This window comes from Anarhichas minor, unplaced genomic scaffold (genome assembly GCF_050575085.1).
Source record: "Anarhichas minor isolate MPS153535 unplaced genomic scaffold, ASM5057508v1 ptg000010l, whole genome shotgun sequence".
Lineage (NCBI taxonomy): Eukaryota > Metazoa > Chordata > Actinopteri > Perciformes > Anarhichadidae > Anarhichas > Anarhichas minor.
In genome coordinates, this window is record NW_027466456.1 from 1,900,170 (window position 1) to 1,917,204 (window position 17,035).

Sequence of the window (17,035 nt, forward strand, 5' to 3'; positions counted from 1 at the left end):
AGGTGCAGCTCCCCCCACAGCTACGGTCAGGGGTGGGTCTAATCGGGTTGAATAAGCGGGTCGGAGTACTGACGGTGACTTTCTCCGGGTAGACTCCGGCCTGCAGCAGAGACGACTTCCAGCTGTCCAACTCCTCCTGAGAGCAACAGGCCAACTCCAGGCACTTGTAGTCCTTATACACGTTCCTGCAAATTCAGTGCAAAACATTGTCAGACGTCTTTCCGGCCAGTAACAACACTCTTTCCACAATACAGATGTTGCGTCCAAACATTACACACCAACATTCATTTCGCTATAACAGTATGTGAGATTGTTTTTAGTACGTCCGAAACCTTAGTGTGCCAATAGTAGGCAAATTGCATACTATTTCTGGTGAAATATTGTAGTATGGACACTACGTCGGCATAAATATCCCATAATGCAATGCCAACTTGCACAAAAGTACATTAACCGATATTGAGTATGTGGAGCGTAGCATGCAATCTCACAACTGTACATCCCTTCAACAAATAGAGTTGTGGGGAGACTGACCCATTGAGAACATACATACTGAAATCATCCACAGGTTGAATACAGAGTGCTGGATGATACGACAAGCGTCACCAAAAAGAAGAACCCTGACCTTTCAGTAATGACACGTAATTACTGGTTTCTCTCGTAAACTCAGAGGAGATGATGGAGACAGAGCTTTGGTCACAATGCGTGGGACAGTTTCAGCCGAGCGACAACGTCATTCTCAGCTATCCGCCGTCTCCTCTTTCTGAACATGTTCACTTCCAGGTGAAACCAAACAAGTGTTGCTCCACGTCTTAAAGGGAAGAGAGGAAAGTAGTCCCCAGTGGTGCTAAAAACTTAATCATCATCAATCTTGTGAGCTGCCAGTCACCTTTTATCAGAAGACGTCAGAGCTAAAGTGGAACCGAGACCGCGTGGATGATTTTAAATCCCCCTTCTTCACTCTTGACTCACTTTGTACACAAGTCAACTGTTATTGGAACAAGGTTGCTTTGTGTGTAAAATGTGAACCCAACTCATATTTGCACATTGACAAGATTGTATTTGTACAGTTTTCTTGTGTTTCCATAAAGGTAACAAATAAAGCTGGAGTAGGCAGTTTTTTACACATTACATTTCAGCAAATTGTTGTTGAATCACAGCTAATCCCAGGTCATGTCAGAGAGAGGGCGATCCTATTAACTGTTCTACAAATGAAGATACGTTTGCACGTCCCTTCAGACTGTGAAACCCTGATTCAACGGTGGAAAAAAAGTTGCTATTCCAGCATTGTGCCTCCCTACACTGCAAAGCAACCCAAAACAAAATGGAGATGGACTTATCAAAAAGAGAAAATAATAATGTGTCAATATCGCTGAAGCGTTTTAGAGATGGAGAGAAAATGTTGCTAATAATTTAGCCTTCACAGGCCCACAAGTTTGCCAACGACGGTAATTCTATAAAACGATTTGTCGGAGCTTTCATGCAACATTTTGTTAAAATTATTAGCGGGACAAAATCCCAGCCTGGTGTAATGTAGACGCAGCTTATTTAAATGGGGCACTGGCTGACCGGAGTCAATGACACAGGTCACTTGGTTGTGTGTAAAAGGGCCCCAGCAGAGTCCCCCCTGTGTTGGGAGCCACAGATTGAAAAAAAAAAAGTATTTAATTTAATTTTCTTTAATGTCTCTGATGCTAGTTTATTGCCTTTTGATTTGACCACCTTTATAAAGCAGCAGAAGCGGCTCTACATTAGCTTCACTACATCCAGTTTTTCTTTTTTTCTAATCTTCACATTATGATGATCTATACTTGATGCTTCAGTCTGGTGGTATTTAAGTTGTATGTAGCATTGAACAAAGCTTGTGTATATGTTTGTGTATTTCCTATAGAGTCTATTCTTTATTTTCACTATGCACTATGCATCAGTCATCCCAAAATTTGGTACGATCCTTTAAATGGAAAATACAATATACAATCCAAAAGAATGTAAAGAGAGAACGATTCACTGACAAATGTTAAGGGCATAGAGACACACAGTTCCAACCCACTGTGCTTGAGATGACCTTCCTACCTGCATCTTATCCCCTTATCTCCATCATCTATTTCCTCAATGTTACACTCTTTCCCCTCTTCACTCCGTCTCCCTCCGTGCTTTGGCGGCAGCACAGCAAAGTAAGAAACAGGCGAAGGATCTGGAGCAGCCTGCGGCCCATCTGTTAAACATTTTTCTTTAATCACTCGGTTGTTTCTTTCCCCCTTTTGTTGTTCCCTTCTCACATTCAGAACACATAGCAATTAACCTCAAATATGTGAAACCTTTTGTGTGTGTGAGAATGAAAGAGACAGCAGAAGTGGAAAGAGGATAAAACTGCAGCAGTAGAAAGAGAGAGAGAGAGAGAGAGAGAGAGAGAGAGAGAGAGAGAGAGAGAGAGAGAGAGAGAGAGAGACAGAAAGATCAAGTCTGTGAGCTTATGGCTGGGCTAATAAGTCAGGGCGTGGTGGCTAACAGACGGGGGAACAAGGCCAACAATGACAATACTAGAGTGCTATTACACTAAGATCAGGACGCTGACGTTCGTTTACACCAGCGAGCGCACATTAAAAAGGTTCTCTGCGCTGATTTATCGCTCACTTCGCTGTCCTCTCCTCAGCTCGTAGCCGGCGTGAGCTTTTTCACTCATCTTGAGGAATTTCTGCACAGATCCTTGACTGCTTTAGATTTAAAGAGTTTCCTGAGGTTTTTGATTACTGTCAGACAGGGACAAAACCACTGCAATGTCTGCCACACACACACACACACACACACACACACACACACACACACAAATACAGAAAGAGAAACAGAGAGAGTTAGGACGCAGGAAAAGGGGGGCGCCATAGGACAGACTTTGACACATTCCTGGCCGATGGCTCTGATATTCTCGCTCTCTCGTTCTCTCGCTTTCTTTCTCCTCTCAACCCTTCCAATTCTTATTTTCTCCCTCCTTTTTGTGGTGAGTCGAGCAATTCTTTCCAAACAAGAGCAGCCTCATCTCTGATCCAAGCTCTCTGGCTTTGATTAGCTGCTTAATGAGCCTGCCATCGGTATGCTGTGGTCTACACACACACACACGCACACGCACACACACGCACGCACACACACACACACAAATCCAGTCTGTGTGTCCGAATGCAGCATAGCACAGAATTATAAACAAAGCCCACATGCTCTGGTACAATCAGCCGGGCTTTGAGTCAGCTCCAGCTCCTAAACACACACACACACACACTCTCTCTCTCTCTCTCTCTCTCTCTCTCTCTCTCTCTCTCTCTCTCTCTCTCTAGCTCCTCCGACATGTCCACCCTTCTAAAAACATCACTAACACTTCAGGTGACAAGAACAGAACTCCCTTTTTCTGAGTCCGTGCGCACACACACACACACACACACACACACACACACACACAAACCTTAACTCTGTGTTGTAGATAGCAAAGACAAATTTGCTGGACAAGAAGCCCTTCTCCACATCTCTGAGCTTTAGGTTGTCCAGGGGAAGCATGTACTTCTTCTCCTTCTCCTGGAAGAGACAGAACAGAGGTATGCGGGGTAAAATATGACATCACAGCGAGGCAACACAGGTGTTGATAGCAGACAAAACAACAGAGAATGAAGACAGTTCAGTCGTGGGGGGATTTAGCTTAAATAGTTGTATGTCTGGTTGTAAATATTTTTCAGCCTGCCTCTAGAGAGGAAAGACCAGGGCTTGAACTGCAGAAGGAGAAGTGAACGGGAGATGCTCGCAGAGCACCTGAGTTCATCTGATGAAGTGTCTGCCTGCCAGACTGACTCCCATCAGCAGCCCGCTAACTAGCGTAAGAGAGAGACAGCGGGAGAGGGGGAGAGAGAGAGAGAGAGAGAGGGGGGGGGGGGGGGGGGTACCAGAAGTCTATAGTCTGTCAACACCGCGGGGACTTATGAATGACAGGGAACAGTTGGAGGAGTGGAGCGGCCCGCGTGAGGAGAACCAGACAGTATGAAGGCAGGGTACGGAGAAGTGAAGGAGGGAGGGAGGGAGAGAGGCCGGGCCCACATGTGAAAGTCATTACTCAGACTCTAGCTCTAACACAACATTTCTCCTAAAGTGAAGCCCTTCCCCCTTCATCTCTCTTCCTCGGGCCTGCTCCCTCTTTCTAACCTTTGAGCAGGGGAGCTTCCAGAGAGGCTGGTCAGAGGAGCACCCATGGGTGAGGTAAAGAGGGTACGAAATAGAAATGTGATGTCCGTAGAAGTGTGAACTAAAGCACGCCTGCTAAACAGGGTGTCCATAAAAATGTTTGCATCTGACCACGTGTACGCATGATGTACGGGATGCGATGTGTGCCGGTGGTACATTTCGGGTCCTTCCCTCTCTCAGTGCTCCCCTGAACCCTGTGACTCTCTTCCTTCGTTCCTCTTTCCTTTTTTTTTTCCAAAAGGGGCCCACTTCCTGTAACAGAGGCTGAAAAAAAAAAAAAAAAGTGACTGGACGGGATTGGCGCTCATACAGCAACATCTGGGATCGCTTTGGACAGAGGGGGGGGGGGGGGGGGAGGAGACTGGAGAGAGTATAGGGTGCTCTGATGGGGTAGAAATAGAAAGTAGAGATGATGAAGAGAGGAAGAGGAGGGATAGAGGTGGATAGAGGGATTTGAATTTCTTTTTTGCGAGAGGAGGAGAGGAAGGGGTTGAGGAACATAGACAGCAGGACAGAGTGTGCAGGAGAAGTGGGGAGAAACTGCAGACCACTCCAAAGTTGATTCCCCATGGGTCCCATCAACCCATATATGGCTGCTAAGTTCCTCCCTAACTCTCTCTCTCTCTCGTTCTCTCACTCCCCGCATTTCCTCACGCCTTCCCCGAGTGAACGGGCAGATCTCGAGCTGAATGAGTGAATGTGCCACGTCAAGACTGGATACTACGCCGGGACGCAGCCCGGGCGGACGCCCGACCCGAGACACGCTCACATCTCCGGAGGAGGGACACCCGTAAGGAGTGGATGTCTGATGTGTGTGAGACCCCTCGCCTTGGCGACTCCTGCACCGACACAGGATAAGAAACAAGAAAATATAACAGAGGAAATCTTTTTTCCCCCACGATTCCCCCTCCGCCACTTGCAGGACTGTTGGCGGGAAAAGGGGGGAGGCCGAAGAGAAAGTGAGAAAGGGTCCTGCTCCGTCATCCCAGTGTTCAGACTACCTGTTCAGGATCTTACTGGTGTACAGTAGTCTGCACATTGGTTAGACTGTGCAAGGAAGTGCTTCAGCGGCGAGACTCGACGGACAAACCTGCATGTACTCTACGCATCGGCAAATCTAGGCTCTAATACTCTGATGCATTCACTGTCCCCAGCTATCCACTGTTCAAACTGCTGCCATTAACTCTATATTTGGTCAAGCGTAATGATTTGTCACATTTGTTAGCGGCGGGTGATAACTACGAGAATTTTACATGCATCGCATTTAAGAAAAGTCTTTTACACACATTCATTTTAGAGAAGCTCGAAACTAACTGATTCTTTTTTATCAGGGTGCCTCTCACTGGGTATTTTAAGGTTCTGCATGTGCATCCGTGTGACAGTACGATAACCCCTGTGCTCACAGACATCATGGCACTGCTTTGTATATGCATGTGTGTGTGTGTGTATATGTGTCATATTGGTGTCAGGGTGGTCATGAAGTATCATACATCAGAGCTGCTGTGTCTCCTCGTTCTGTAGACTAATGGATTTGAGATATGGAACGGGCCTCTCACAGACACACACAGACACACAGACACCTACACAAAGAGGGGAGCGTGCAGATTAAGTGTATATGCATGAGCCGTCTGTTTTTCTTCAGACTGCCTGGTGGAGCCCTGGCAGTCGGGGGGTGAAGGAATGCATGTCTGGTCAGTGTGCTGTGGAGATTAAACTGTGAACTACTGTGCTGCTCGCTCAGGGTACAACTGTTTAGATACTCAGAGAGGAGATGTACCGCGCGGCCTTAAAAACGTTAAAAGTGTCCAGACGCAATTGGCAGGGATGGAGAGGGGAGGTTGAGGGTGAGGGAATGGGGGGGGGGGGAGAGAGAGAGAGACTGTGGTGGAGTTGAGAGGAGTGTGGGGGGGGGGGGGGGGAGTCAAAGGGGGAGGTCTGCAGTGTAGAAACAGCCATGTGGGACTTCTCTGGGCAGATCTTGGAAGCTGGTGTTTGGACAAAGCTTCAGATTTTCCAGCCAGGAATGTGCACAGTCCCAGAGAGACTGCCAACCACAGAGAGGGGGAGAGAGAGAGGGGGAAGAAAGGAGGAGGAAAAGGCAACAGAGGTAAAGAAAGAGAAATTTTAAAAAGGAGGGGGGAGGGGGGGCAGTAGTCGAAGAAAAAATAAATGTCTGTGGAAGGTAGTGTGGGCGGGGGGGGGGGGGGAAGAGAGAGAGAGAACTGCAAGAGAGAAGAAGCAGAAGTTTGGCTGCAGGTCGCACAGATGCAATGTGGAAAAGGCAGACGATACGATCTACTGTGATAATGTGGGTGACTGCTTTTGCACTCAGGCCTTCCAAACACAGCAGATAAAACCTCCCAACGTAGTGAGGAGGCGCAGGGCTTAAACCAGCTGAACCAAAATTAATTTTTCAAAGTTTAGAAGTTTTTTCGAATTAGCTTCAGTCCACGTAGTGACACATGCGCGTCTCATCACGAATCTGCACACAGCCAAAGGTTGTTTCTCTGATGTGCTCAACAGATATTCGCTGCAGATGTGCTCAGTCTGTGTGTATGCGTGAGTTGATTTGATCACCAGGAGATGACAGCGAGAGGAAACCTATAACACTATGTGTGTGTGTGTGTGTGTGTGTGTCTGTACAATATGCATGCCTGGGGCTAGGAACACTGTTTTCAAGAGACCCAGTGTTTATCTGAAAAGTGACCGTGTCTGTCTGAGTTAGTGTATATTTTTCTCCACTATTTGCATGCCAGTTTGTTTACATCAGACTCCGCATGTGTACTGTATACTGTATATACTAGTCTGTCCACTGTGTGTATGTGTGTGTGAGTGTGTGTGTGTGTCTTAGTTTGGCTTGGGGCAGCTCCAGCTGTGTCAGAGTGAGCCGCTCCAAATGCCTGAACTCCCAGAGGAGGAAGAAAAGGGGGAGTGAGGGGAAGAGGGAAGGCAGAGCGGGACGAATGTGGAGGGGGGGGGGAGGGTAGAGGAATGAATGGGGGAAACGGAGCCGGTCCAGGTGGCAGCAGGGAAAAGCAAAGAAAACAGTTGGACAGAGAAACCGGGTTTAAGATGCTCTTTTAGTTATTGGTGTCATATGTCAAAAAGCGTCTAGTTTGACCCACAGCACGACGGTTACCAAGAACACTAACTTATCTGTAAAAGTGTTCCATCAACCACTCAGTTATGTCTGGGAAACAACACGCAACTCTAGTTCCTCCACAACAACACGGTGTTTTCATCCAGATGTGAGTGTTTACAGGTTTTTATATCCACGAACGAGCGCTGCGATGTGTTCCCCTTCTTCTGACCTCACTTCCTGCACTCTGCCCTTCCTTCGTCCCAGGACATGGACTGTGACAGGATGAGACTGTTGTGGTGTGTCTGCCTGTCTACACTTGCTGTGCAGACCTTCTGCTCCTGTACAGCAGGCACAGACAGGCAGACAGATGGCAGCCCCACAGACACCAGAAACAGAGCTGAGCTGGCTCCACCATTTACTTCAATGACGCTGTGGCAACAATACCACCAGATGAGAGGGATTTCCCCTTCTACTTGATTATCTCTCAACCTCCCAATTAACGTGCCGTGTCAAACTGAGATCTGTGTGAATAAACGTGTTTTAATAAACAGAGTGCTGCTGTGTTTTGACTTTAAATGTCTTGAGTGCGTGAACGCCTCACCTCGTCGTCCCTGAACCAGGACAGGCTCTCTGCACTGAGGATGAACCAGTATTCCTTGGCTCCACCTTTCATGATGCCGATGTTGCTGATGGTCAGCCAGCCCTTGCGTATGACCTGCAAGACAAAACGAGGGTAAGGAGCTCAGATGGCAGGACTGACGTCATCAAAAGCATTCAGAGGACAGTTTGAAGGAAAATTAGATTAGCAAGGTAGAAAAAATAAAGGCCACACAATAAGAGTGGACTCTTGCTGATGAAAGAAAGAGTGAACACTTGACACTGTAGGAAAAAATAATAATTTGTGAGATATATGACGAGATACACACAACGTAAGCACAGAAACAAAAAAGTAACTAAACACATTTGGAGGTAAAGACACGACATGAGAGGCTGGAAGAGTGAGATGACATAAAGATACCAAGAAAATGACACGGACGTCCTGCACACAGGGAAAATATGAACATGTGCACGAGGTTATGAAGCGGTGGGACGGCAGAAAGTAAAGACGATGAGGTTGAGACAGAGAGAGAGAACACTGTCACTGAAAAGAGTTTGAAAGGAATCAGGTGCAGATGATAAAATAAAAGATTGACAAAGCTACAAGAAGCCATTTGCCAGTGTGCGTGTTTGCATGCCGACCCACAACACTTAAGCTTGAATCCTGCACAGGACGTATTTCCAGGAGAGGCAGCAGTGAGTGAGCTTAAAGAGAACGGTCTCCTACTATTAGTCTTGAAGGAGGGGCCACACCCTGGAGAGAAACAGGAGATGAGGGAGCAAAAGTGAGATTTAAGCGTTAATGTCTTGTTTAGTAGAGGAATATTACGTACTTTTGGGGGGGATGACACTGATACTGATGTTTTAATAGTTAACTACTATGACAGTGACATGACAGATTGTGTAAATAACTGACAACATTGTTTATTTCTTTAGCTGTGGTTAAAATATGCTGCTGTTCAACAAATCTCATCATCACACACGAAGGTTCCTGACTAAACCCAATCACACTCACTGGGCTCGTGTTTTTAATTAGCCCTGCTTATAAATGTGTCACATAAATATCATGTTACGTATTAATCATAACAGATTGAGACGCCTTCCATCTCTGCTCGACTGCATTCCTTTGAGAAGTCAAGATCAACCCGGGTTGCAGGATTGGACCCCGAATCCCCTCCAGGAAAATCACAAAATACCTAATTTATCTGCAGCTATGAATTCTTATTAATGCTGATTAATGAGTAACACATGGGGGGACGGGGACATTACTGAAAATAAAATGAAAAAAGTAAGATGGATGGAAAAAATAATAGTTCATAACCATCAGTGGTGGAAAAGGTATTCAGATCATTTAACTCAGTGAAAGTACTATCACCACACTGTGAAAATACTCCACTACAAGTAAAAGTCCTGCATTCAAAACCTTAACTAAGTACAAGTATTATCAGCAACATGTACTTCTAGAATGAAAAGTTTTAGTGCTCATTGTGCAGTAAAATGTTCCCGGTCAGTGTTTTACTATAATATAGAATTTTTCTGGATTAATTTTGTACTTTTTTAGGAAAATCCTACTCGTTGTTTCTTTAAAACTTATGGTGAGACTACTGTAGATGAGTAATTCCGATGCATCCCCGAGGGATCTTGAGTGTTAATAATTGTTGGGATATTTCACTCTGAACGAAGTGACGGAACAATGATTAAAATACTGTAAACGGGCATTTTCCTGCTGTGCGCTTCGTTCTTAACCTGTGCGCTTAGTTCTTAACCTCATATATATATATATATATATATATATATATATATATACACACTGTAAATATATATATATATATATATATATATATATATATATATATATATATATACTGTATATAGATATGAATGAATGCAGTGAAAGTCTTACATGGTTTCCTGCCATCACTGCAACAGTCTTCTTATTGCTTTGCTTGCATGTCTGCTGGGCGCTGAGAGAGAGAGGAGGAGCTCCTGTCATTAACTCTGTTGGCTTGTTAGAATTTACAGTTAATCGTTTAAAACCGATGAGTTTACTCACTTAGTGAAGCCGATGAAATCTTCATGTTTGGTATTTATGTAGGCAAGCTGCGTGTCAATGAGCAACAAGACCTGAACAAACGCAGACAGAACACACAAACGTTAGTACTCCAGTAGAGTTATCTGAAAGAGATTAGTGAAAGTAATGTCCAGCTGAGTGTGAATGACCTGATCCCTGCATCTACTCTCCTGCTCTCGTATTTCAGAGGTTACAATTCTCTCCGTCTCATCTTGCAGTTTGGGAAAGGAACTCAGCTACAGAGGGGGACAACAGACCAGCAGTTAGACACAAGACAGTTACACACACAGACACACACACAGACACAGACACACACACACGTTTATACCTCGTTGATACACTGGTACACAGTGGTGATGAGTTCTTGGCTGACCATGTCGACAAATTGAACACACGGTTCCTGTAGCATTGATATCTGTTTCTTCACTATGGCTTCAAAGGCCATGTCAGGAGTGAACAGACCTGTCCTACAGGGAAGGAGAGGCAGATGGAGAGAAGGAAGTAAAATGAGCTTGGCTGCAGGGAACAGAAAATGATAAATGATGTGAAAGCATTTGCCACTATACTACACCTGACACCATGGATGTTTCTGATGGCATAGTTGATCTCCCGTCGCAGCTTCCTCTCATCGGACTCGAGCTGAAGACAAACACAGCACACTGTCAGTCAGAGTTGAGCACTTGGCTGAAGTTAAAGGCGGGGTTGGAAATCTTGAGAGTACGATGGTTTTAAAAATCATCCCACCGAAGAACCCAGCCCCGTATTGATTGCTCCCAGGAAATAATGAGAATTTCAACAAACATATCAAATATGTTTTGGAAGAAGATTACCAACCCTGCCTTTAATAGACTAACAGTTAAGTATCACAGTTATTAATGCACATACAGTATGGAATATACATATGCACCAAGACTAACAAAAATCGTTCTCAGAATCTCCCACACACCTTGACCAGTTCATAGGGGAAGCGCTCATGGAAGATTCGGTTGATCCTAGCCCCTCCCGACAGGTTCACGGTGTCTACTTTGTTGCCCGAGCCCTCGATTAGCTTCTCAAAGTTGACGGACAAGCGCTGAACCAACCTGGGAGACAGAAGACACACTGACGTATAAAATTATCTAAAAGACAAACAAGTGGGCACACACAGGCGCATCCAGAGTGATTGGCTGACTGACTGGAGCAGCATCTTGGTCCTGCGTGCAGGGTCATCAGGACGGTACTGTCTGAACTCCTCAGCCTCTTTGTTCAAGTCCATGAGCTGGCTCTGCAGGTGACTACGGAAGGCTGGCAGAGTGTCCCGGATGTGGTTTGTCAGTTGCTGCAAACAAACAACAGCAATTATTTCTGGCACAATATATATTGTCTAAGAAAATAAGTTTTCCTGACAGACCTGTATGTGCGTGTGTGTGTTTTTTAACCTGGTTTAGTATTCTTTGTAAATACGGGGTGCCCGTGGTCTCAGCCATGTGTTTGTAGGCCGGATGGGACAGGAAGAAGTTCTTCTCCGCGAGCAGGGCTGCCTTAATATCCTTTTTCCCGTCAATGTCCTTCTGACTGCGGTTCACCACCCCGATGTAACCTAGGAAGGAGGAGATGAGAGGAGTGCTTGTACATGTTAACATCTGAACCAAGAGCCAGGAGGCAAAGTATAGTGGGTGGGCGTGCTGGATAAGATGGCTTCAGCCTTCTTCTCTACTCGTCTGTTAAACAGGTCAGATAGCAGACTCTGCTCTACAACCAGGATCTTGCTGCTCACTCTCACTGTCCAGGATAGTGTGTTTATTGTACTAACAGTTCCCCTGACATGCATCCATTCACAATCCCTATCTGAGATCTGATAGCTAATAAATCAAGGATCCAGCCGACATTATTAAAATCTAAACCCAAACTATTAATGAGCTATTTTATTAAAATGTTGTGTTGTGAAAAGCAGATGAGGAATCCACAAACAGCAGCCTGGCGTGTGTTTTACTTCCTTGGAGATGTTTAGCTGTAGCTTCTTCTGCCCAGCCCTGAGCGCAAACTGTGATAGGCCAAGCAAGAGCATGTGATCATTGTAAGGAGGACAATGTGCAACAAGAGGACGGAGCACTCAGAGCTCTGGTGAGAGACAGATTCAACTTGCATTTTCCGACGTGTCCCTGGGAACTCATTCGTTCCATTCGGACTGTTGCATACGAGCAGGAAATGAATACGTCTGTTCAACAGCAGAGCATGTGGTTCGAAGCGGGCCAAATCCCCTGTTTAGTACAGTAATAGATGCAATAGCACCAGGCTCCGTATCTAATGCTCTAGCTCTACGCTACTACCAGGGCAGTTATTTCAGTGGGCTTCCATAGCTAATGCATTAGCACTGGAGGAGAAGCATGAAGGAGCCAGCACCTGGTGGTGCTTTACTCAGTCCACTCACACACACTCTCTCTCTCTCTCTCTCTCTCTCTCTCTCATACTTTCACTAACCAATGATATCATCTCTGTCTCTATAAATCCTACACTCTGTATTGTTTACAACTTAGAAAACATCTGGCTTGTATATAGTAATTTGTTTTATTCTAATTTTATATATATACATACCTATTGTTTCACTACTTGTCACTAAGTCTGTTTCTGTGTAAGTACATTGAGATTGCACGCACACTTGGCCAAGAAAGGTGATTCTGATTCTGTCTATCTCTTGGATACATACACAGAAGAAATGTCCACACACACACACTCACACACTCAATGATACTACTGTGATGTCATAAAAAGTGAACGGGCATCTTTCAACAGAGAGGTAGTGAATAAAGAAGACAGAAATAAAGAGTCAGACAGAGAAACGAAACTAGAGGAACTGAGAGCTTGATTGAGACCGAGCTGCTGAATCATAATGTCAGTCCTCTCCACAAAGCCTCCACTGGACGCAGTGTGTGACTGCATTACAGCAAGTTGACTCAACACACACACACACACACACACACACACACACACACACACACACACACACACACACACACACACACACACACACACACACACACACACACACACACACACACACACACACACACACACACACACACACACACACACACACACACACACACACACACACACACACACACACACACACACCTCTGCGTAGGGGAAGCAACCTGTTCTCTAGAATGTTCCGGGCATCTGTTCCCTCGTCCATCAGGTCCAGCTTAGTGATCACACCAATTGTGCGCTGGCCTGAAAAGCAGATGAAGAAAAAGAGGACATTTTATCCAAATGTGATATCATAACCTGTGGAAGTATGACTGATATATGACAACCCCTTCAACAATCGCATTGAAATAAAGTGATAATTAATCCCCCATGAAGACATCATCAGAAGACACACACACACACACACACACGGCTTACCCTGTGGGTCAACATCTTTGGCCAGTTTGAGTGCATCAGAGTTGGCCAGGTCGGTGTTGGCTGGCGTTACAGCCAGGATGAGACAGTTCTCCTTACAGATGAACTGCATGATCATGTCTCTTATCTGGTACTCTATGTCTGCCGGCTGGTCGCCTATCGGCACCTTGGTGATGCCAGGCAGGTCCACGAGAGTCAGGTTCAGCACTGCACGCATGCAGAAGAGTACAAATACATAAATAAACATAATTAATATGTTCATTTCATCAACTGCAAGAGTACTCCTGTCATAAACCGCCTGTCTTCTCCATGTGAGGAGGGATTCTTCTATATTAGCCGTATTTAAAGACGCCTGAGGGATCGCCACGCTCAGCATAAATATACCATTGGACCTAGGAATCGAGGTGATTACCCCATGGTTAGACACTTTAGTGAGTGTCACAATGCTAATGATTCCTTACTGCGCATAGAGGGCATTGAACAAATTAAACCTTTGGTCAAATAGAGGAAACAGGATACAAAGACCTAACTTCAAGCTTTTTAAATCAATCGACTGGATGCGTTAAACTATCCTGGTCTTAATGAGCATATAGACCTCATGTTTTCTGTAATCATTCTTTTATTTCCTTCATATAGGCTTCTCTGTTTTTCAAAAAACCTAAGGGTACTTATCATATCAAAAAAAACGTTTCTGTGCCAGCTTCTCTCATTATATTTAGTGTTTTCATTATTTCCAATTTGTTTCACATGTCATGTAATTATCCGGGTCATGTGATTTCCTCCCATTGGTTGTTTATAGCATATAGGTGTGGCCACAGCCGCTTTGCTTGTTTATTGACGAAGACGCACAGTTGTTGAAACATGTTGGCTCTTTCAATGATTTAGCCACTATAATAAAAGCCATTTAATATTTCCTTCCTCATAGGTTATAGATTTTGGAGTGCCTGTATTACCTTCCTGAATGGAACTTGAATGGATATGTCGCAGTGAACAACACACATTAGACATTGTGTTACCGTGTGGTGAGTAAATCCTCAGGCTGATGGGGACAGGAGAGATGCCTTTGTTGGATCCTGTGAGTCTGTGCGTCTCTGCCTCAATCTCTATGCGGATCTCATCAAAGTCTGTGAACTTCTTCCCTTTACAGTGGGAAAACTCACCGTACTCTGGAAAGACACACAACGGACCGGGGAACACTCACCAGTTAAAAAAAAGTGTTTGGGAGTCAGGTCACAATGGCACAGTTTAATACAGCACGATACATAAATGCTATTTAATTAACTCCACTTTATTTGGTTTTAATTGTACTCTTCTTGCAAGTTTCTAAAAGCCATTTGAGATTGTTTGTACATAATAAGAATGATATACATCCGGACACTTCTTCTCTCCCAAAAAACCTCATAATTAAACAGTTCTGACTTTAGGATGGTAAGTCCATCACTGTCCCACAGGTCAGGCTCAGCCATTGTAAAATATCATACTGCCATCTGGTGGCAGCTTCAGAATGACACTGCACAGCCTGCATGAGCAACTAAACGATGTGCGTCTTACCTACCTGTGTCGGCGCTGAGCAGCTGGAGGATTAAAGGTCTGCGAGTGACAATTCCTGAACCCCGGGGAAGGAAGTCTCTGTTGGGAAGGAAAGACTGAATTGGGGACGGCTGTGCGCGCGCACACACACACACACACACACACACACACTGCATTTGTTGTCATTCTAAATCAGAAGCTTGACACACACCATTTAAATTACTTTACATCTTGTACATGCACAGATAAGACTAATACACTAAAACGATGTGTAACTGGCATTGTGAGTACTAACAGTCAGCTGTACATTAGTTGTATTTTAGTTGCTATTTAATATCTAAAACATCAGTAACTTGATCAGGAAGGCGAAGAACAATCTTTGCCACATGCTATATATACCAGATATATAAAGACTAAAAGCTACATGTAGTAGTAACAATAAAGAAACAGAACGCACAGGAAGATATCCTCCTCTTTCCTTTCAAAATCAGATTCAGGAAGTTTGTTTTCCTGCATCCTGTCCCATGAAGCAGCTGGCACCGTCCTGCACAAAATGGGTGTCATAGCATAATCATAGCGGAGACAAAGAACCGAGGCGTGCGATAAAATATCATAACAGGCTCAGGAAAGCGAGCATTAATGGCTTCTATAGCTTCTGGCAAGGCCACACATTTGACTTCTGTGGACAATACTTTAGGCCTCCTTTAGGAAACAACTCACTATTACTCACCAGCATTCTTCACTGACAGGATGGAAATACTTAAAGTCTCCTCCTCACAAAACAAATTGTCTCACTTGAATTAAAAAAAGGTGGGGTCTGCTAAATACACCCCCTCACGTCAGTGCTCCTTGACAACGTTAGCATGTTTTCCTATTTACAGAGCCAGGGCAACACATACACAGAATGGACAGCTGGGAGGAGACACTCGCTTAATTTGAAATATTTGCATTGGATTAGAATTGCAGACTCCTACCTTTAAACTTTACCCAGAAAACACTGTTATTCACCACTAGTCTGTACTATTTAAAGGCCTTTGACTTCTAGGTTAATTAAAATGATGCCGATTCCATTACTTTTTCAGGAGCCATGTTAGCCCCCCCCCCTCCCCTTCCCATCCTCCTTCATCGACACCTCCACAGCCTGTCAGTGAGATAAGGTGCTGCACTGGCTCCTGTCATACAGACACCGCCACCTCCGGCATCCACGACGTCAGACGAGCAACTCAACAGCTCAAGCACCCGGGTGGAGACGGTGACGTATGAACACAGTGATTTCAGCGCTGCATTGTAACTGGTTACAGCAATTGCTGTTAATCACAGTTGCCCATGGCTGTTAATTTTATCATTACAAGCAAATTCAGGTTTTAATGAGTCATAACTTATCAAACTTAAGAGATCAAGCATCACATTTTCACTGATAGTATAACATGGTTACACTTTCAAGTCATTCAGTCAATCAGGATGACTTAAGTGACTTATCATGCTTTGTGGTTTATGGGGGTTGTTCAAAAGGAAGGGTTTATTCGTGGGAACTAATGGCTTCATCAATGTTAAGTGAATAATTTGGACAAACTAATTTCCAGTCTGTGAAAAATAAAGTTTATTATTTGGATTAGGTAATAATGTAGTTATAACTGTGAACTGATTTCTTGCTTTTCAATCAGTAAACATTTCTAGAACGTAACTGTACCTTACTGTCCTCAGCCTGTCTGTCTGCTGTCCTCAGTCTGTACTCAGTCTGTCTGCTGTCCTCAGTCTGTCTCCTGTCTGTCTGCTGTCCTCAGTCTGTCTCCTGTCTGTCTGCTGTCCTCAGTCTGTCTCCTGTCTGTCTGCTGTCCTCAGTCTGTCTCCTGTCTGTCTGCTGTCCTCAGTCTGTCTCCTGTCACCCGTCTGTCTGTCTTGAAATTGCCAGCCGACCCTCATCTACCTGCATGTCTTTCATTGTTGCTCTGCTGTGTCAGACTGACTTATATATTTTACATACTCTCCATGCTTTTATGTTTTGTGCCTCTGACATGTATGTTTTTATTGACCAACAATGCAACATAATCTTGTCTCTAGTCCACGACCTGAAGCTACAGGTACAGCACCAGCCTGGTCCACGGACACCTTTCTTTGCAAGCAGAACAACACCAATATGGAACAGCCTGAGTCAA

At 44.7% G+C, this 17,035-nt stretch overlaps 1 protein-coding gene across 4 annotated transcripts in view; it reads right to left on the bottom strand.

Moving 5' to 3' along the window:
* Positions 1-17,035, bottom strand: part of dnm3a (dynamin 3a) — a 28,319-nt gene that overhangs the window by 3,816 nt on the left and 7,468 nt on the right. Inside the window, exons 2-18 of one of the 4 annotated variants that reach the window (XR_012953058.1) lie at positions 14,905-14,978; positions 14,366-14,515; positions 13,353-13,556; positions 13,080-13,178; positions 11,384-11,544; positions 11,141-11,283; positions 10,912-11,047; positions 10,537-10,604; positions 10,294-10,432; positions 10,115-10,201; positions 9,948-10,018; positions 9,798-9,858; positions 8,622-8,648; positions 7,899-8,012; positions 3,449-3,558; positions 623-808; positions 72-185 (exon numbers count right to left, since the gene is read on the bottom strand). Coding sequence is in view for 3 of the 4 variants with exons in the window: in XM_076087438.1 (XP_075943553.1) it covers positions 74-185; positions 3,449-3,558; positions 7,899-8,012; positions 8,622-8,648; positions 9,798-9,858; positions 9,948-10,018; positions 10,115-10,201; positions 10,294-10,432; positions 10,537-10,604; positions 10,912-11,047; positions 11,141-11,283; positions 11,384-11,544; positions 13,080-13,178; positions 13,353-13,556; positions 14,366-14,515; positions 14,905-14,978 (1,756 nt within the window). In the remaining variant the exon portion in view is untranslated. Of the gene's footprint in view, positions 1-71; positions 186-622; positions 809-3,448; positions 3,559-3,928; positions 4,480-7,898; positions 8,013-8,621; positions 8,649-9,797; positions 9,859-9,947; positions 10,019-10,114; positions 10,202-10,293; positions 10,433-10,536; positions 10,605-10,911; positions 11,048-11,140; positions 11,284-11,383; positions 11,545-13,079; positions 13,179-13,352; positions 13,557-14,365; positions 14,516-14,904; positions 14,979-17,035 lie in introns of those variants that run through there. The other 3 variants (XM_076087438.1, XM_076087439.1, XM_076087440.1) reach the window with 3 other exon arrangements.